The sequence below is a fragment of the Dipodomys spectabilis genome, unplaced genomic scaffold (assembly GCF_019054845.1).
Source record: "Dipodomys spectabilis isolate Male_0828 unplaced genomic scaffold, ASM1905484v1 ptg000380l, whole genome shotgun sequence".
In the NCBI taxonomy this organism is placed as follows: Eukaryota; Metazoa; Chordata; class Mammalia; order Rodentia; family Heteromyidae; genus Dipodomys; species Dipodomys spectabilis.
In genome coordinates this window covers 431,576-453,035 of record NW_024871057.1, presented here as the reverse complement: position 1 = coordinate 453,035, position 21,460 = coordinate 431,576, and the positions used below count along the sequence as shown (strand labels likewise).

Sequence of the window (21,460 nt, the reverse complement as noted above, 5' to 3'; positions counted from 1 at the left end):
AGAGATAGGTGATTGGTTCATGATATAGCACCTCTTAGTATGTACTTCTTTAGCAATGGGTGGTGTGAGCAAGGAGTTATAAGCATGATTTTAGCAGTAATGGGGGAGAAAGGATGCCTTTGAGAAAGGGAATAATAGCAAGCTTTGATAGTGTAAAAAAGGCTGGGTTCAAAGAATTAACCATGTTTTTTAGCTACTTCTACACTAGCCACTTAGGAGTTATGTTTCAATCTTTGTGTGTATGTGTACTGGGACTTGAACTCAGGGCCTGGGCACTATCCCTAGATTTTTTCACTCAAGGCTGGTGCTCTACTGCTTGAGCCACAGTTCTGCTTCCTGCCGTAGCTGCCTTTGAACCTTTATCCTCAGAGCTCATCCTTCTGATTAGCTAGGATTATAGGCATGGGCCACCAGCACCTGGCTCAGTCTATTCTTTATATAAACATAGGAAAAAAAATTTTTTTTGTCAGTTATAGGGCTTGAACCCTGGGCCTAGGTGCTGTCCCTCAGCTCTTCAGCTCAAGCTAGCACTCCACCTCTTGAGCCACAGGGCCACTTCCGGTTTTCTAGTGGTTTATTGAAGATAAGAATCTCATGGACTTTCTTGCCTGGGCTGGCTTTGAAGCATGATCTGATCTGAGCCTCCTGAGTAGTTAGGATTACAGGCGTGAGCCTGGCCTTAACCATAGAAACTTTTGAAGTGAATAGCCTGGCCTTAAACATAGAAACTTTTGAAGTGAATATGTTTCAGAAGGCTAATAGAATCACTGATCTGACTCAGTTACTTTTTTCCCTATGCTTTGTGAGCCTGTCTTTCTTGAAGGAAAAGAATTGGGAACTTTTCTCTTTTAAAAATGTTGACAGGTGACTAACCAGAACAGAATCAACACCTGTGTCTACAGCTTTGGGATGGATCCTGTTCAACCACCATTCAGGGGTCCTGCTCCCATCCACTCATCTCAGTGTATTCGCATGCCAGGCTGTTGGCCACATTCTCCTAAACCTTTGGACTCAGCTCTGGTTAAGGCACCTGTAGGCAGAGGCCATATGTTTAGAAAGCTGGACAACACCCAGAAGCCGCCAATACAAAGGGTAAGACCATAACTAGATGCACAAGAGTAACATGCATGTGTACTCAGTGTAATGTATGTAATTAGTGGACATGATGGATTTCAAAGTACTTAAGACAGAAAACCAGCTAAAAGGCCAGGAGCTTTGGGGGCGGGCGGGGGAGGGGAAGGAAGAGGGACAAAGAGGGAGGTGGGAAGTTAATTTGTTTTGTTCCAAGTAGTTACTTCTTTCTGGGTGTACAATTCAAAACCTAAAGTTGCAAGCCTAGAATAAGTGCTTTGTAATAAATACTAGACTTGGATAATCACCTTAGGTTGGTTCTCTAGCTTGTATCCTTCCAGCCATAATTGGGTTTAAAGATACAGACTGCCAATATATACCAGTGAAAAGAGCTTGGTGTGGTGGTACATGGTTATAATCCTAGAACTTGTCAAATTGAGGAAGGATGATAGCAGGTTCAAGACCATCCTGGAATACTTAGTGAGTTCTAGGCTAGCCTGAGGTACATAGTAAGACTGTCTCAAAAACAAAATTACAGCCTGTTGTATGTTATTGTTTGTTTGGGGTTTTTTTTTCCTCAGTGTTTAGGTTTTTTCTTTTCTTTTTTTTTGGTCAGTCGTGGGGCTTGAACTCTGGGCCTGGGCGCTGTCCCTCAGCTCTTCAGCTCAAGGCAAGCGCTCTACCACTTGAGCTACAGCGCCACTTCCGGTTTTCTGGTGGTTTATTGGAGATAGGAGTCTCACGGTCTCTCCTGCCTGGGCTGGCTTTGAACCGCGATCCTCAGATCTCAGCCTCCTGAGTAGCAAGGATTACAGGCGTGAGCCACCAGCGCCCGGCAGTGTTTAGGTTTTTACCTTGGTTGGACTCTATGGTATTGGTAGTAACTCCTGCCTCTGAGATAATAATTGTTAGATTTGTTTCTTTCAAACCACTTTGCCCAAATCTTTAAGTCAGAGATCTTCAGCTCTTGCTACTGCAGTGTGAACATGTGTGTGTTCTTAATCTTTTAATAGCTGTGATTTAACAAATAGTATTAATCCATAGTAAGTTGTGTCAAAGACAAATTACATGTATAGGAAGAACCTAGTCATTTAGTTATGATCATTTTAAGAGATGACATTGTCAAATGTAATGAGTTGTGATAAAACTGTGTGACAGTAATCTTATCTGTTTAATTAGATTAACTGATTAGGTTTGTGTGTGACTGGTATAGCAGTAATCTTTCAAGACTGCCACTGGAAAGCAGTAGTAATTCCATTGGATGTTGTTTTAACACAGGAAAAAAAAACTTGCTACTTCAAATGGTCTAGCTATTTTGAAAATTTTTTTTTTTTTTTTTTGGGTCCGGTCGTGGGGCCTGAACTCTGGGCCTGAGCGCTGTCCCTCAGCTCTTCAGCTCAAGGCTAATGCTCTACCACTTGAGCCACAGTGCCATTTCCGGCTTTTTTCTTTTTGCTTATGTGGTGCTAAGGAATGGAACCCAGGGCCTCAGGCATGCAAGGCAAGCGCTCTACCACTGAGCCACCTTCCCAGCCCCCTATTTTGAAAATTTTTTAACCAGTATTCTTATTCCCTTTTGGTATACAGGAAATAATTGTTACATTGTGCATCAAATTGACTTTTCAACTAACTATGCTTTAAAAATCTAGTATTATGTGACCATAAGTACCAAATTTTTTAAAATTACTATAAAGTTGATATACAGAGGGGTTACAGTTATGTAAGTCAGATGAAGAGTACATTTCTTTTTAGACAATGCCACCCCTTCCCTCACTGTCTCCCAGTTTTTCCCTCTGTTTCCCACCCACAAGTTGTATAGCTCATTTCCAACATAGTGTTCAGAGAGTGCCATTGCTACACTGAGAAAATTTTTGTACAGTTACTCTTATTTTCTGGGTTCAAACCAGGATCCTCAGATCTCAGAACTCAGCCTCTTGAGTAGCTGGGATTATAGGTATGAGCCACCAGTGCTCAGCCTTGTACAATCGTTCTTATCATTTATAATTGCAACATAGAATTTGTAAACTTCCAGACTTCCAGAAAAGCCATTACTTGTGGAGTTTTAAACTATGTCTCCAAATAACTTTACTTACCTACTTCCCACAGGAGTCTGCTTGTTTGGGTTCCATGTTTCAAGGCATGGGCCTTGCCACAATGTCCCCGACCTCTCCCAAACGTGAAGTGCCTCCATTAGGTATGTGGAAAATTTAATTTGAGAACTGTAGAGGTATGGATGCTTGCTTTGTTTTGAAATCCATGCAGTTTGCCTTCAGAAAAAATAGCTGTATACTTACTGTTTCAGTTAAGCTTTGATTTTTAAAATTTTTTTCAGGCAGAGGCATTTTAGGCAGAGGTTTTTCTGCTAATATGACCCACAAAGATAAAGAAGAACCTCATCCTCCTTTCCCTGATCCATCTGTGTTGGCAACTGGAGATAGCAAGCTGGCAGAGGTCTCTGTTGCTTGGAACAGGTAGGTAATAAGTCACCTTCCTGTGTGACCCCAGTGTTCAGGTGGGAAGAGAGTTTATGGGAACTCAGCGTTTTCTCATGAATGAGCCTTTACAAAGTGGATGCTTACTGGAAGAAGCTCTGTTGTGATCCATGCAACCAGTGGGTCACAAACCCTTTCTTTTCTCCACTTAACCCTCTATCCTGATTGTTCTTTAGTCTAGATGAGTCAATTCTGCTCTGAAAGGTGGTTCTGAGAGTGACTATCAAGAGCTGTTGGAGGATGAGTCGTCATTTTGAGTGAATCCCACAGCTGTGCTTGGACATCTTTGGCTCACTCCTCCAAGAAGAGAATGTAGAATGTTACCTAGATGCAGAGCACATAGAAATATGACTGAGAAAGGCCTGATTTGCTTCTCTCTTCCCCATTTCAGAGTGCTTGGAAGAGGGAATTTGGATGCTTCTATGTTTCCACTGGGAAGAGCTGGTGGTTTAGGCAGAGGAGTGAATAAGTCTCCTGGTTCAGTTGGCCTGATTGCTCGGGAACCCCCACAGTTGTCACAACCCCCAACACTGCCCTTGACCTCACTGCACTCTGTGGATTCCCCTCCCAGCTTAACTTTGGAACAAAAAGAAAAGTAAGTCTCATTGCCTGTTCTATGGTAAAATGACTATGAAAGAAGCACCTCATGTGTTCCTGTATTTGGGTTGCCATGTAGCAGTGTGTGCCCATAGTCCTCCATGGATGCTAAGAATCATGGGGTGTTTGGGAGGTTTTTCTGTTTTGTGTGTGTGTGTGTGTGTCTGTGTGTGTGTGTCTGTGTGTGTGTGTGTGTTTGCCAGTGGGATCAGTGGGTTTAATAATGAATGTATGTGATAGTATGTATGGAGAATAGACATGGCGAGTCATTTCCTTCCCAGTTCTGGTAGACACATCTCTGGCATGTCAAAGACAACCAAGTCATTTAGGAGAAATACTACCAACATCTTTCTAGAAGCAGTTGGCATTGTTCATTCCAGTCCTATTACTAGGAGAGGTATGGTAGCCAAATCTAATTAGACACTGCTTGGTTTTGTATATCTTGGAGTTTTGGTTTGTATGTCTATAATTGAAAAGTAGAAAAACATTACTTCCCCCAGTATTTTTGTTGTTGGTGATATAGGTTGGTTGATAAGCTTTGGCTTTGGTTTTAGTATATTTAGGTTTGTGGGTTTTCTGCCATTGTGAGACTTGCTCTTAAGGCTCCTGAGTTCTTGCTCAGCTCTCTTGTTCACATCTGGTGCTGTACCACCTGAGCAGTCTTGCTTTTCCCCAATTATTTTACTGTGAATTACTTTCTGGAAGGTATTTGTGTCAATGATAGCTGTGTGGTGAAAATTTCATCTGACAATGTGTACCACTTACCAACTCCGTGTTCAGTGCCAGTCCAGCTTTTGGCTGGTTAATTAGAGATGGAGTCTCAAAGATTTCTGCCTGTGCTGGCTTTGAACCAAAGTCCTCTAGGTTTCAACCTTCTGAGTACCTATAGGTGTTGTAGTTTAGGATGGCTTTGAATTCCTGGGCTCAAGGGATTTTCTTGGACTTAGTCTCCAGAGTAGCTGAAATCTGAGAAAAGAAGAAGTATGAATGCTTCTGAAATCTGTGCTCACCACTCTCCTGGTGCTCTTGTTTTTATTAGCATACATTTGTTGCACAAGGAGGTTTCATTGTAACATTTCCACACATTCAAACCACATACATCAACTACACTCCTTCTATGGCTTTCCCCTGTGCCTCTCCCTCCTTCTGAAACATTTTCAACAGCTTTTATTAGTACATTTTTTGTTGTTGTTGGTGGTGGTGGTAGTTGTGGAGCTTGAACTCTGGGTTTGAAGAACTATTCCTGAACTTTTTTGTTCAAGACTAGAACTCTACCACATTGAGCCACAGCTCCACTTCCAGTTTTCTGGTGATTAATTGGAGATAAAAATCTCAAGGATCTTTCTTCCCAAACTGATTTTGAACCATGTTCCTCAGATCTCAGCCTCATGAGTAGCTCGGATTGCAGACATGAGCCACCTGTACGCAGCTTCATTATTCGGTTTTCATACCTGCAAATGAACTGCTTCAGCCATATTTCATCTTATTTATTCCCCACTTGTTAGTTTTCCCCCTTCTCAGAGGTGTACTAATTCTCTTCATGGAGTCTACCCTACTTTCTTGTCATTCATTTTTCCTCTTTTTTCCCCCCCCTTTTTAGCATGCATTAATTGTACCATGAACTTCATCTTGGTGCATTACATGTGGCTGGTGATTTTTTAAAAAATTTTATTAGCATAAGTTAATTGTACAAAAGGTCTTCATTGTGATTTTTTTTTTTTTTTTTTTTTTTTGTCGGTCATGGGGCTTGAACTCGGCTTGGATACTGTTCTTGCACTCTTCATTCAAGGCGAGCGTTCTACCACTTGAGCCACAGCGCCACTTTCAGTTTTCCAGTGATTTATTAGAGATAAGAGTCTCATAGACTTTCCTACCCTGGCTGGCTTTGAACCCTGATCTCAGATCTCAACCTCCTGAGTAGTTAGGATTACAGGCATGAGCCACCGGTGCCTGGCCTTCATTGTGATATTTTAAGCATACATATAATATATTATGATAAAAAATACTTCATAAATATTTTTGCTTTTCCAGAGAGCATTTTGTGAAACAAGGATCAAAAGGAACACTTCAGTCTTTGGGACTAAACCTCATCAAAATACAGTGTCATAATGAAGCAGTTTATCAGTATCATGTGACTTTCAGGTATTTGCACCTCTTTTTCTCTTGTTCATTTCTTGGAAGGCAGGAATGGTGCACATCTCCTGGAATAACTGAATACTCACTTGTGTGATTCCTCATGAACCTTTCCATGGAAGGATGCCCATACTTGGATGCTAGCAGGAAGTTATGGTTAACAATTTTGTGGGCATATTTTTAGCTATATTACCAACTCAAATTTTAACATAACAGATATGTGGTGGTTATGTGTGATGCTGGAAGTGGATTTAATGTGAAGCAGAAGTTCAGAGTGTTTTACTTGGCATGGGCTTCTTCCATGACTTTGCAACTTTCTGTGTATAATTTTGCATTTTATTTTATTTTTTGCTAGTGTCACAGTTTGACCTTATACCACTTGACCTATGCCACCAGCTAGCTTTGGAATAACTGAATACTGGAATTATTCTAGGTACTGGAAATGAGTAGCTGGAAATACAGGTGGAAGGCACTGGCATCTTCCTCTTTTCTTTTTAAGCAGTACTTGGGTTTGAAATCTAGACATTGTTCTTGGTAAGCAAATGCTTTACCATTTGAGCTATTCCTCTAGCTCTTTGTGTTTCAGGTTTGTATGTTTTTATTTTGTTTTGGTACCAATCTTGGGGCTTGAAGTCAAGGCCAGAGCATTGTCCTTGAACTTTTTTTTGCTCAAGGCTAGTGCTCTATTACTTGAGTTACAGCTTTACTTCTGGCTTTTTTTGTGGTTAACTAGAGGTAAGAGTCTCCTGGACTTATCTGCTCAGGCTGGCTTTGAACGAATATCTTTAGATCTCAGTCTCCTGAGTAGGGAGGATTACAAGTGTGAGCCACTGGTGCCTGGTGCTTTAGTTATTTTAAAAAATTACTGTTACTAAGTAGTTGCACACTACTTAGCATGTACATATAATTTTATTGCCTTATATGAGTTACAAAAGATGGGAAGGATTTCATTGTTACCTACCCACACATGTTTATACTGTATTCCAGTTTCACCCCAGTATCTCACTCTCTGTATCCTTCCCTCTGATACATACATGTTAAGTTTGCCTGCCTCCTCCTTCTTCTTTATTTCCTTCCTCTCCAACTTCCTCCATTCCCTCCTGGAAGGCTTTATTTTATTTATTATTTTTGTGTGTGTAGGAGGGGTTGAGGGGCTTGAACTCAGGGCGTAGGCCTGAGCTCTTTTGCTCAAGGCTGGTGCTCTACCACTTGAGTCACAGTGCCATTTCTGATTTTTGAGTGGTTAATTGGAAATAAGAGTCTCACAGGGACTTCTCTGGCCTTGGCTGGCTTCAAACAGTGATCCTCAGACCTTAACCTCCTGGGTAGCTAGGATTACAGATGTGAGCCACCAGTACCTGGCTAAGGCTTTAAACTCTCCTGCCTCAGCCTCCTAAGTAGCAAGTACCACCACATTCCATTATTTCCCTGTATTTTCTAATGCTGCTGTGAGAAAGTATCCTTGAGTCATCTTTTCAATCAACTATATTATTTTTAATATGACCACTAGATGGAGCATGGTTACAAATGACTGTTTCTCTACCGTACCCAGAGCACAGCTGTGGTAAAGATTTCAGTCAAATGTAAGTAAACAACTCTTTTGTTATTTTCCAGCCCCAACGTGGAGTGCAAAAGCATGAGATTTGGCATGTTGAGGGATCATCATTCTGTCACTGGAAACGTCACTGCTTTTGATGGATCTATTCTTTATCTACCTGTTAAACTTCCACAAGTAAGACCCAAAGAAATAGTTGTTTAAATGAAACCTGAGTGCTCTAGTGTCTTGAATGTTAGGAAATCAAAGACTTTCCTGCACATTTGAGTTACATCTACTTATTCTTAGAAGTAAAGAAGATTTCACTGGATGCCAGTGGCTCATGCCTATAATCCTAATTACTCAGGAGGCTGAGATATGAGGATTGTGGTTCAAAGCTAGCCCAGGCAGGAAAGCCCATGAGACTCCTTTTCCAATAACTCTCAAAAAGATGGAAGTAGAGCTGTATCTCAAGTGGTAGAGTGTTTGCTTTGAAAAGAAAAAAAAAATCTCTAAGACATTACCCTGAGTTCAAGCCCCAGTACTGGCATAAAAGATTAAAAAGAAGGCAGATGTCTGAAGATTTAATAGAAAACTTAGCATTTGAGGTCTTCAAGAAGTACTTTCTCACATAGAAAAAGTGGTTGGAAGACTTTGGCTTCTGTGATAATTATGGCTTAACTGTGCACCTGCCTGTCATCCTAGCTACACAGGAGGCTAAGATTAGGAGAATTATGGTTCCAGACCACCTTGGGCAAAAAAAAAAAAAGTTGACTAGATTCCATCTTAATGGAAGTAACTGGACACCGTGGTGCGTTCCTATCTTGTCATCTCAGCCATGGTGGGAAGTGTAAAGTAGAACTGAGGTCTAAACACAGGCCTGGGCAAAAAAAGAGACCCTATCTCAAAGTAACCAGAACAAACAAGGACTAAGGCATGGCTAGGTGATAGAGCATCTGCATAGCAAGCACAAGGCATTGAAGTTCAAACCCCAGTACTACCAAAAAATAACTTGAGAAAAATGGCTTAAAACTTCAACTTTGAACTATGGATTTCTCTTACCAAACAATCTCTTGACTCTTGGTAGTCATGCTGTAGTTTTGCTGATGTGGGCAGGAAAGTGAGGGAAAACAAAATATTTTGTGATATTGCAGTGTTTTTCATACAGTTGGGTTAGATCATAGCTTGGTGATTCTGTTTTTGTTGTTCTTGTTGTGCTGGTCCTGGAGCTTGAACTCAGTGCCTGAGGACTATCCCTGAGCATTTTTGCTCAAGGTAAAACTCAAGTAGAGCTACAGCTCCACTTAGAATCTCATGGACTTTTCTTCCTGGGCTGGCTTCAAACCATGATCCTCAGACCTCAGCCTTCTGAGTAGATAGGAGTATAGGCATGAGCCACCAGTGCCAGGTAGTCATTTCTTTTTTATTTGTGTATGTTTATCGGTTAGGTTGTTGAGTTAAAAAGTCAAAGGAAAACTGATGACGCGGAGATAAGCGTAAAGATTCAGTTGACAAAGATCCTGGAGCCCTGTTCTGACTTGTGCATTCCCTTCTACAATGTTGTCTTCCGGCGGTAAGAAAACAGCTTTAATCTTGCTGGGTTTCAACATCAGCCTTGTATTTTTGATAATACTCTTCAAGCAATGTGGCTAGCATTACATCTATCATGGATATAACCCTAGATGGGTTTGGAAACTTGTAGTAAATAAGTGGAAGATCTTGATACTCACTTGCTCAAAAATTCTCTCATAAGTGTGCTTGGGCAGATTTGAGTATACTAATTGAGATTTGGAGGTAGCTGGGTAGGGATATAGCTTTCTTTCAAGAAACTTGTAAGAGGAAGTGGCGCTGTAGCTCAAGTGGTAGAGCACTCGCCTTGAGCTGAAGAGCTGAGGGACAGCGCCCAGGCCCAGAGTTCAAACCCCACAACCGACAAAAAAAAAAAAAAAGAAACTTGTAAGAAAAAAGATGTTTATATTATGTATTTACTTGTGTTGTTAGTAAGGGAACTACTCAAAGAGTGCAAGAAACATGTGCTGTAAGAATCCCCTTGGATTTTTTGATTAAAGACAAGGCAACAATTATTTAGCTTCCTTTGAGACTCTCTAATTCTATAGCTATTATTCCAAAACTTCTCTCATTTGATAAAACAGAACTTAATTTTTGCTGAGTAAACTGAACTGCCAGGAACAAGCATAACACCCTTTGGAAGGCTATTGATTCCAAACGTGGAAACTGAGTCTGGGAAATAACTTGGTGTTTAATTAGTTACTGTCATTTGTACAAAATGCAAGATAAATGGTTTTTCTTTTAACAAGGTTATTCTTAACATAAAAGCTATATTTTGCAAAGAACACAAACATTTCTGACCCTTTAGACTTCCAAAGGAAAACATAGCTAAGAGAAATAGAGCTTAATTTGAACATTTTTCTGTTAGCCCATTCAAGGGCTGGGGAGTGGTGTGTAGCTTGGTGGTAGAATATGTGCCTAGCATGAATGAATACCCTTGACTCCATCCTCAGCACTACAAAAGAGAAAAAAATAAAATACGTTCTGATTTTTAATTTCAGGGTAATGAAACTTTTAGATATGAAGCTTGTGGGGAGAAACTTCTATGACCCTACAAGTGCCATGGTACTACAGCAACACAGGTCGGTGGGTTTTTTTCTCCTTTACCTTTGAATATTCTGGAAAGAAACTACTAAGGACAAATATTTCAACAGTGTTTTATGGTAGTGAACATAATTTATTGGTTAAGTCTTTTTTTCAGTAAATTTGCACTGATACTGATTTAGTTTATTTTCTGAGGCTTCCTCATTGTTACGACAGAAAAGCAGTTTGGATTCAAACAATTGTTTCAAATGAGGACATGGAATTGGCCTTGTTCCTTTCAGAACTGTAAAGATTATCTCTCTTCAGATTGCAGATCTGGCCTGGGTATGCAGCTAGCATCCGGAGGACAGATGGAGGTCTTTTCCTGCTTGCTGATGTCTCTCATAAGGTCATCCGTAACGATTCTGTGCTGGATGTCATGTGAGTGGATGGTGAATGGTGGATTCTTTAACATGCTGATAAGGACTTTTTGGTATACCTTTTTTTTTTTTTCTTTAAAAGGAGTAACTTTTCCGATAGGTCAGAAGAGCTCAGCCTTTAGAAACATAGTCAGCTTCCCTTCATCACCAGGATTGGTTTACATAGGTCCAAATGTTAATGAGCCAACTAAAATTTACCAGTTAAGAGCAGATATCATCTATTGCTGTTAAGTTCTCAGTAATCGTTTCATGGCTCATTCCCATAGAATTCAGTACCATCTTAGAATGGCTGGTAAATCCTGGGCCCCCGCTTGGCTGTCCAGGCTGATTTCACCCTCACTGTCTCTCGGCAAGCCCTTCTTTTCCCCTCATAGCTTATCCGCTTCTTCTGGGATTGTTCCCTGATTCTAACAAGTAGCATGTCTTCCAATATTTTCCTAAATATGTCTGTATGGAAAGAAATGACTTAGTTACTTTATGGGATTGAAATGTCTTTAGTTTATCTAAGTTTTATTGGGCATGAAGTTCTAGGTTGGAGATACTTTTCCCTCAAAATTGTGAAGGTATTGCTTTCTAGTTCTGTTTTGTTTTGTTTGAGGCAGGGTCTCACTATCCATCCCAGGCTGCCCTCAAACTTACCATCCTTTCTCCTCCATCTCCTAACTGCTGGGTTTATGCCACCTCATTTATCTAGTTCTTTGTGTTTAGATTTGCTGTTGAAAGATAAAAGCCATTTTGATTTCTGATTCCAGAGTCTTTGTAGGTCTTCCTTGACCTTCCATCCCTTTGGAAACTTCATAGGCTTTTTTTTTTTTTTTTTTTTTTTTACCATAATCTCCTGAAATGTTATTTGTTGCTGTATATTCCTTTCTGCACATTTTAGGATTCAATGTGGGATGAGTTTCTTTTTTTTTTTTTTTTTTGTCGGTCGTGGGGCTTGAACTCTGGGCCTGGAAGTTTCTTTTTGTCTAAAGGAACTCCCTGTAATAGGACATTTAGTGTGGAATCTGTCAGTGATACATTCTTTGAGATTTTATCTTAAAATGTCTTTTACTTTTCCTTTAAAAAAAGATTCTAGATTTAGCAGATATTTTAAGAGTTTGGAAATACTCTATTATCTTCTGGCATCATTGTTTCTATTGACCGATCAATTGGTCATGTAGCTGTTGACTTTTAAATCCCTTTTAATTAAAAAAAAATTTTTTTTTTGTCGGTCATGGGGCTTGAACTCTGGGCCTGGGCACTGTCCCTCAGCTCTTCAGCTCAAGGCTAGTGCTCTACCACTTGAGCCACAGCGCCACTTCTGGCTTTTTCTGCTTATATGGTGTTGAAGAATTGAACCCAGGACCTCATGCATGCAGGGCCTTTTAATTTTTTTAAATGACAATCTTCAGGCTTGAACTCAGGGATTGGGTGCTGTCCTTGATCTTTTTTGCTCAAGGCTAGTACTCTATAGCTTGAGCCACATCTCCACTTCAAGTTTTTTATGGTTGATTGGAGATAAGAGACACAAACTCTACTGCCCAGGTTAGCTTCAAACCACAGCCTACTGAGTAGCTAGGATTACAAATATGAGCCACCAGTACCAGCCTTCTTTTTAAATTTGTCTTCACTTTTTAGAAGTTTTACTATAATGTATCTAGTTGTGGTGTTTGTTAAATAATTCATGGCAGTTGTTAAAGAATGGTAAGGCATGGGGTTAGAGGTGTGGCTCAGTTGGCAGAACACTATTGAATGAGCAAAAGTGGCTGCAGGTACTGAATTCAAGTTCTGCTCTTGGACCTAGAAAAAAAAGAAAAAGAGAATGGTAAGGCAGATTGTTGATGGTACAGTGATCACTCTTAAGTAGGCTTGCGGTAAGGGAGAGAAACCTACTCAGCTCCAAATATAAAGAAAAGTGGGATTGTAAATTTTATTTGTTTGTTGAGACCAATCCTGGCTGTTTTCAAATTCCTGTGTTCAAGTAGAGCCTCTTGCCTCAGTCCCTCCTTCCTTAAGCAGCACCTTATGGACAGCACTCTACTACACCTGACTTGAAAAGTGGAAATTTATAACTAAGGAACTTTGTTCTAGTGGATGGATGGGGGGATGTCAACATTGGTTGGGAATTTTCTAACAGGAAACATCAGGTCTAGGGAAATTCTGGCTAAATAGACCCAAGAGGCAAGCCTAGGGGAGTATCAAATGTCACATGGGGAGTGGGGACTAAAGCTCTCATCAGATATGGAAAATGATCAGATAGATAAAATGTTAGTTTAGATAGTTTAGCTAAACTGGTAGTTTGAGACCAGTGCAGGCAAAAAAAAAAAAAAAAAGTTATTAAGATCGTGTCTCAAAAAAGTCATGGCTGGGAATATGGCCTAATGGTAGAGTGCTTGCCTAGCATGCATGCATGAAGCCCTGGCTTCGATTCCTCAGTACCACATAAACAGAAAAGACTGAAAGTGGCACTGTGGCTCAAATGGTAGAGTGCTATCCTTGAGGAAAAGAAGCTCAGGGACAGCTTCTAGGCCCTGAGTTCAAGCCCTAGGACTGGCAAAAAAAAAAAAGTCATGTTAGTACACACCCATAACTAATTTTAGCTTGAGTGGTGGTAGAAATGGGAAGACAGAGAACAGCCCTAAAGCAAAAATGTCGGATCCTAGCTGAAACAAACAAAAACTTAAGTAAAAAGTGCAGGGAACATGGGCTCAAGTGGTGGAATGCCTACCTGTAACAAGCACACATCTGGAGTTCAGTAAATCCCAGTACCACCCATACAAATGAACAAGTAAATTTAATAAATAAATGATACAACTTTCTGTTGGTGTTTAGTTGTGATTAAACCATTAGACCTCTAAATGACTTGTGTGGGTCCCCTTTCCCTTTCATATTACCCTATATGTACAAATGCAATTGAAAAGCCTTGTGCTTCTTTCCGAAGGTATGCCATGTATCAGCAGAACAAAGAAAACTTCCGGAATGAGTTCAGTAAGCTTCTGGTTGGCAGTATTGTTATCACCCGCTACAACAATCGTACCTATCGTATTGATGATGTGGACTGGGATAAAACCCCGAAAGACAGCTTCACTATGTCTGATGGAAAGGAGATCACATTCCTGGAATACTACAGGTGGAAATAGACACTGGTTCATGCTGAGAATGGATCTGGGATGTAACCTCCCATTCTCAAAAGGATATTGAGTGAAATATGTTTTAAAAAAAATAATTAGGGGCTGGGAATGTGGCTTAGTGCTTAGCATGCATGAAGCCCTAGATTCGATTCCTTAGTACCACATAAATAGACAAAAACAGAAGTGGTGCTGTGGCTCAAGTGGTAGAGGGCTATCCTTAAGCAAAAGAAGCTCAGGGACAGTGCCCAGGCCCTGAGTTCAAGTCCAGGACTGGCAAAAAAAAAAATAGATTAGTAATACACCTACATTTGTAGGGTTTGACCTAATGTGTTACTCTTAACAGTTTTAATACTTTTGGTACTTTGGAAGTTTACTACACAAATTAGTCTCAGGGCTTTGAGACCAGAGACTAAACCTTAGTCATTACTTATTTGATTATCATTTCGTCTTTTGATTGCCTGTATCTCTTAGCCTGGTAGTTTTTGTTTTATTTTGTTGGTGCTGGTCCTGGGGCTTGAAATAGGGGTCTGGGTACTGTCCCTCAGCAGTTTGCTCAAGGTTAGTGCTCTGCCACTTGAGCCACAACCCACTTCCAGTCTTTTGGTAGTTAATTGGAGGTAAGAGTCTCACAAACTTTCTTGCCTGGGCTGGCTCTGAACTGTTGGTTCAGATCTCAGCTTTCTGAGTAGCTAGGCATGAGCCACCAATGCCTGTTCAGCCTGATAGTTTTAATGTAATTCTTTCTTGGACTTTAGCCTTAGTACTCCTTTATTTAATTGAAGTTTTGCTTTTACAGTTGTAACCATGTTACGTTATTTCTAATGGATCCTTGACAAGAGTGTTAGCTAGTTGTAAGCCCATTCAAAGCCAGCCTAGGCAGGAAAGTCCATCAAACTCTTATCTCCAGTTAACAAAAAGCAGGAAGTAGAGCTGTGGCTTAAGTGGTAGAGCCCTAGCCTTGAACGAAAAGCTCAGGAACAGAATCCAGACCCTGAAGTGTGTTGTTGTTTTTTTTGTTCTTTTTTTTGTTGGTTGTGGAATTTGAACTCTGGGCTTGGGCACTCTTCAGCTCAAGGTGAGTGCTCTACCACTTGAGCCACAATGCCACTTCCAGTTTCTTAGTGGTTTATTGGAGATAAGAGTCTCATGGACTTTCCTGCCCAGGCTGGCTTTGAACCATGATTCTCAGACTTCAGCCTCCAGCTAGGATTATAGACATGAGCCACTGGTGCCTAGCCCAGTCCCTGAGTTTTAAGCCCCAGAACTGGCACCAAAAGGGTGGGGGGAGATACAGTATGTACTGCTATAGTGGTGCTGTTGTTGATATGTTTCTTGCCTCTGCTCTGTTCTAGCAAAAACTATGGTATCACAGTTAAGGAAGAGGACCAGCCACTTCTGATCCACAGGCCCAGTGAGAGACAGAGCAACCATGGCACAGTGAGTAGCAGTGTTTGGTTCATACTTTCAGCAGAAGCTCTTTGTCCTGACGGCCATTTGCAGTCTTCCTTATGCTCCACCAGAGCCTTGGTACCATGATTACACTGTGGCCAGCCTGGCAGTATTTGGTCTCTCATCTAGACACAGAAACTGCTAGGACTTGCTTTTGAAGTCTCCACAAGGAAGAGCTAAATATCCACATGAGCAATTTAGGTAAAAGGAATAAGAAGTTCCTGTGCATGAAAATTAAAACTCTGGATCCAGTAGGGAAGAAGACATTATGTTAACTGGGAAGGGCTTGGGGAAGTACCCTGTCACCTGACTCCTGTCTTAAATGTGAAGATTGAGGATCAGCAAGGTAAGATGAGAAGAGAGCATTCAACCTGACAGGACGTATTGTCTTACCATTGTCATGGATCTACAAAGAGACAGACTTGGTGTTTGTTTTCTACTTTTCCCTTTCCTTTGGGCAGTTTGACTATTTCCCCTTTATTTAATATAATAGGTATTTGTAAGGTGACTGAGTGGGAAATTAAAATGCTTGTTGTGTAGCTGAGCACAGGTGGCTCATGCCTATAATCCTAGCTACTCAGAAAGCTGAGATCTGAGGATCACAGTTCAAAGCCAGTCTGGGCAGGAAAGTCTATAGCATTCTTATCTCCAATTAACTTCCAAAAAGCTGGAGGTAGAGCTGTGGCTCAAATGGTAGAGCATCGGCCTTGAGCACAAAGCCTCAGGGACAGCACACAGGCCCTGAGTTCAAGCCCCAGTACTAGCACAAAATAAAATACTTGTGTTTCCCTGTCCCCTCCCCCAGGGCTTTTATGTTTGTGTTTCTTAGTGGTGAGGAATATCACCATGGCCACTTAGGACTATGCTGTTTTATGTGGGCAAAAGGAAGCCATCCTCTTCACTGCCTTACTTTGCCTCTCTGTTCTCTTGTCAAAGCTCCTGAAAGGTGAAATCTTGCTGCTGCCTGAGCTTTCTTTCATGACTGGGATCCCAGAGAAGATGAAGAAGGACTTCAGAGCCATGAAGGTTGGAATCATGCTGTTCTTAGCAGAATATGCCTGCTTTGAGCAGTGATCTTTTCATAATACTTTGAGGGAGACCAGGGCCAGGTTCTGCTGTGACTCTAGCCTGCATTGCCATCTGGGCACATCTTTTCTTCCAGGCTCTAGGTTTTCTCTCTGTGAAACATGATCTTATCCCTTCCCCCACACAGTGTAAAGAGTGTGTCACAGTGTGTTAGAAGAGTAGAGGGCATTGGATTATAGAGCTTAAAGAACCCTTTCCTCATTAGTCAGATTGACAGTGGTTAATGATTGGTCACATGACCAAAGTGAAGTTTCTGAAGAATACCAAATAACTAACATTTCTGTAAAGGCTTTGAAGGTGTAGAGGAGATAGTGAAGCCTTAACTTACCACATAACACTAAATGTTGGTGACTTATGCCTACTAGTTACTGAGAAGTAGAAATCAGGAGTATTTTGGTTTAAGGTTAGACTGGGAAGAAAGCTGTGAGACCCCCCCCCCCAACAGAAAAAAAGCTGTGCACTGTGATGCACACCTGTCATCCAAGTTATGGGAGAAAGCATAAATAGCAGGATTGAGCACAGTTCAACCCTGCCATAGCAAAAAGCAAGAACCCGTCTCATCAGAAAAAGCAGGTGTGGTGGTATATGCCTTCCAGCTATGGGAGGAATTGTAAAATACGTGGATTTTAGTCCATGCTGATTCAGAGAAAAATTGAGACCCTCATCTCAAAAATAATCAGCACACAAAGGACTGGAGACATGGCTCAAGTGGTAAAGTGCCTGTTCAGTTAGTACATATCTCTTGAGTTCAAACTTTAGTACCTCCACCCCAAACAAAAACAAAATTAAAAGAAAAAAAAAAGTAATAAGGGTAGACCTTTATTGTACAAGACTAGCTGAGAGTCAGAGATGGCCACAGCAATCCCCTGGGCAAAATGTTAATTTTTACCACTGCTACCACTTAAGGTCTGTTCATGTTTGAACTGCTCTCTGCCACCCACCCAGATGCCACGTAGAATTTTTAATAACATCATAAAAAGCCTAACATAAAGCTGATGATCCTAGGAGAGATTTCTTTCTTTCATGCTTGACTTCTGGTACTTCTGCTTTGCCTATGTAGGTCAAGGCCTCTTCCTTACAACCCTGGGTTGCCTAATGACTTTATGATCACAGAATTATCTACATAGCTCCAGGGACGTTCTAAATAGCAAATAGAAAAAAAGAACTCACTTACCTTCACACAAATCTTCATACCCACCTATTAGATAGCACCGAATAATTATTTAGAAAGTACCTGTTATTCATTGACGCTATGACAGCTACTAGGCAGAAAATGCTTTGTGCTGTCATCAAATTGGTAGTGTAGAATGACAGACTGCAAGACTAATTGTCGTTTGCTATTCTGTTGTGTTTGGCTGGATGCTGGATGCTTTTTTTCCTGCCTTTCCCAAATTTTAGATATGTGTATCTAAAATTTTTGCTTCTCTTTCATAGAATCTCTTAGGAATATTTAAATTCAGATGATGTTTTTAGAAAGAGATAAAGACATCACAAGAGTGAAAGAGGCAACATTTTTAAATCTTTTCCATTATTAAATTTTTAGCTTGACACTGGTAACTCATGCCTAATCCTCCCTGCTCTGGAGAATGAGATATGAGGATCCGGTTTGAAGTCAGCGTTGGCAGACAAATCCAGGAGGCTCTTATCTCCAGTTAGCCAGCAAAAAGCTGTAGCTCAAGTGGTAGATCACACAGCCTTGAGTAGAAAGGCCAAGCAAGAGCACAAGGCTTTAAATTTGAGCCCAGTTCCAGCAAAAATAAAACAAAAACAATGAAGAACCCTTTATATCTCATTCACATTTCTGTGAAAGATTTATAAAAGTCATTAGAGATATTTGAAATTTTGTAATTATTTCAGTGAAAAGCAGGTTTCTTTTAGAAACATTTCAGCCATATTGGGATTTATTTAATTTCTTATGAAAAGAAATAATACTTCTTATTTTTATTTAATTCAATTCAGGATTTGACTCAGCAGATCAACCTGAGCCCCAAACAGCACCATAATGCATTGGAATGCTTGCTGCAGAGAATTTCAGAGAATGAGGCCGCCAACAATGAGCTGATACGTTGGGGACTCTGTCTGGAGAAGGATGTACACAAGGTAAACCAGATGTGATGATGCAGCAAATGACGCTGACTGAGCCAAGGGTTAGAGAGCTTTGTGAGAGAGACATGGTGATAGCCTCCTGACCTGTCTTTAGTTTTTAGGTTTTGCTTAGTCTTAAACTATTTTATCATCTTAGTCATGGTACTTGAATTTCCTTGACTTAATTTGTGAGTGCCAATGCCAAAATTTTCTCCCTGTTGTATTTCCCATGGATCAGAGGATTTTCATTTCTGTCCAAACAAATAGCAAGAATAATATTGAGTTACAACTTATTTTAGTTTTTTAACCCAAATTATTATTTTTCGGTACTACTGGGCTTTGAATCAGGACATCATGCTTGTTTGGATGGCACTCTACCACTTGAGGGGAACACCTCCAGCCCTATTTTGTCTGGTTATTTTGGATATGAAGGCCTATAGATTTTTCTGCCTGGACAGAATTTTTTTTCTTTATCAATAATTAACTTGAGTTTTCTTAAGTATACTATTTCTATTCTCGATATAGGTATAAGAGAGTCTCCAACTTGTGTGGTCTCATTGTTTTATGACATACAGTGTTATGTTTGTGCAGATTTGATCCACAGTGCAGAGGCTGCATGGGTGGTGCAAAGTCCTCAGGCTTTGGTATTAACTATTTTGGCTTTGAATTCCAACTTTATTACCAAGTCATTTTGATAACTTTGAGCAAGCTGCTTTTAGTTTGTCTTAGTTTCCTTATCTGTAATGAGGATAATAATGGGTTGAAGGAATGAAGTAGGGTCTGGTGATATGGCTCAGTGGTAGGCAGAACACTTCTAGCTTGTATAAGGGCCTGGGTTCTATTTCCAGGAAGGAAGACTGAAAGAAAAAAAAAGGATAGGCCTGGAATGTAGCCTATTTTTAACTTTATTGAGACATTTTGCCTTAGCTGAACATAGTGATGCCTATAATTCCAGCACTTGGGAAGCTGAGGCAGAAGAATCATGAATTTAAGACAATGCTGGGCTACATCTTGACACTGTCTCAAAAAAAAAAAAAACACAAGGAATTTTCTTTTTTTTTTTTTTTTTGTTGGTTGTGGGACTTGAACTCAGGTCTTGGGCACTGTTCCTGAGCTTTTAAACTCAAGGCTAGCGCTCTACCACTTTGAGCCATAGTGCCACTTCCAGTTTTCTGGTGTTTAATTGGAGATAAAAGAGTCTTGGGGACTTTCCTGCCTGGGCTGGCATCCTCAAATTTTAGCCTCCTAAGTAACTAGGATTACAGGTGTGAGCCACTGGTGCCCAGCAAGAAATTTTGCTTTAAATTTTCTCTTTTCAGTGTTTCCTCTAAAATACTTTTCAAAGATTGTATTCTTGGGACTCCTCTTTGAGACACCTCTCCTGATAGAGAGTTTCCACTACTTTATTTCACGGCTTTATTGAACTTTATAAACTTACTCTGTTTTCCACTGTCCTAAAAAGACAATGTTTTCTAGCTGGAGTAGTTCCTACCTAGACAGCACAAAGTCCTGAGTTTAAACCTCAGTATTGCCAATCAAAGAGAAGCAGACACACAATGTTGTAAAGGGCCTTTCCGGAAACTCAATAGTAAAAAGAAGATATATACCTATAAGCATTTTATTTGTGTAGGCAGGCCTTTATTGACATGGACTTTTCATTGCTAGAAGTTTTGTTTTTCTGCTATTCTTTTTTTTTGGTCTGGTCGTGGGGCCTGAACTCTGGGCCTGGGCGCTGTCCCTCAGCTCTTCAGCTCAAGGCTAGTGCTCTACCACTTGAGCCACAGTGCCACTTCCAGCTTTTTTTTTTTTTTTCTGCTTATGTGGTGCTGAGGAATCGAACCCAGGGCCTCATGCATGCAAGGCAAGCGCTCTACCACTGAGCCACCTTCCCAGCCCTTTTCTGCTATTCTTAAAAGTTGTAGCAAGGCCAAGTTTATGTGATGAGCATCAGAGACAACCGTACCAATGATACTCATGTCATACATACATTATTTTTTTTTTTTTTGTATAGATTGATGGACGTGTTCTACCAATGGAAAGAATTAACTTAAGAAATACTTCATTTATCACATCTCAGGACCTAAACTGGAGTAAGGAAGTAACCAGAGATGTTTCCATCTTGACTGTGAGTGATTTTTGAAGTGTTAAAGAACCAGTGGCTGGGAAAGTGGTCAGTGGTAGATTGCTTGCCTTCCATGCATGAGGCCCTGGGTTTGATTCCTTAGCACCACAAAAAAAGCCGGAAATGGCTCCGTGTCTCAAGTGGTAGAGTATTAGTCTTGAGCTAAAGAGCTGAGGGACAGCGCGTAGGCCCAGAGCTCAAGTCCCCGAGACGCACGCACGCACGCACACACGCACACGCATACACACACACACGCACACACGCACGCACGCACAAAGCTGGGCACTGGTGGCTCATACCTGTAATCCTAACTAATCAGGGCTGAGACCTGAGGATCATGGTTCAAAGCCAGCCTGGGTAGGAAAGTCCATGAGATTCTTATCTCCAATAAAGCACCAGAAAACCGGAAGTGGCTTTATGGCTCAAGTGGTAGAGCACTCGCCTTGAGCTGAGAGCTGAGAGCTGAGGGACAGAGCCCAGGCCCAGAGTTCAAGCCCCACAACTGACAAAAAAAAAAAAAAAAAATCGGTGTTCCTCCCAAGTGTGGGAATTAGAAACAGAACATGATGTGGTATCCTCTTTTTAAGAGGAAGTTAACTGAAATCCACTTTGAATTGCTTCCTCTGCCACTTTTTTCTCAGCTTTCAGGCGTCTCTTTAGCTCATTCTTGCTCAGTTTCAGCTTGCTACCCACTTTCACGTCTGCCTCCTGCAGCGTGGCCATCTTCCCTGGGAACCGATCCGAAA

At 40.8% G+C, this 21,460-nt stretch overlaps 1 protein-coding gene across 2 annotated transcripts in view; it reads left to right on the top strand.

Annotated features, from left to right (window-relative positions):
* Positions 1–894: 894 nt before the first annotated feature.
* Piwil2 (piwi like RNA-mediated gene silencing 2) overlaps positions 895–21,460 on the top strand; it is a 35,069-nt gene continuing 14,503 nt past the window's right edge. Inside the window, exons 1-14 of one of the 2 annotated variants that reach the window (XM_042667214.1) lie at positions 895–1,092; positions 3,178–3,265; positions 3,404–3,542; positions 3,955–4,158; positions 6,192–6,302; positions 7,908–8,025; positions 9,276–9,400; positions 10,398–10,478; positions 10,747–10,860; positions 13,783–13,971; positions 15,325–15,409; positions 16,358–16,447; positions 18,467–18,607; positions 20,604–20,717. In XM_042667214.1, the coding sequence (XP_042523148.1) occupies positions 910–1,092; positions 3,178–3,265; positions 3,404–3,542; positions 3,955–4,158; positions 6,192–6,302; positions 7,908–8,025; positions 9,276–9,400; positions 10,398–10,478; positions 10,747–10,860; positions 13,783–13,971; positions 15,325–15,409; positions 16,358–16,447; positions 18,467–18,607; positions 20,604–20,717 (1,782 nt within the window). In that variant the 5' untranslated portion in view covers positions 895–909. The remainder of the gene's footprint in view (positions 1,093–3,177; positions 3,266–3,403; positions 3,543–3,954; positions 4,159–6,191; positions 6,303–7,907; positions 8,026–9,275; positions 9,401–10,397; positions 10,479–10,746; positions 10,861–13,782; positions 13,972–15,324; positions 15,410–16,357; positions 16,448–18,466; positions 18,608–20,603; positions 20,718–21,460) is intronic. The other variant, XM_042667213.1, reaches the window with a different exon arrangement.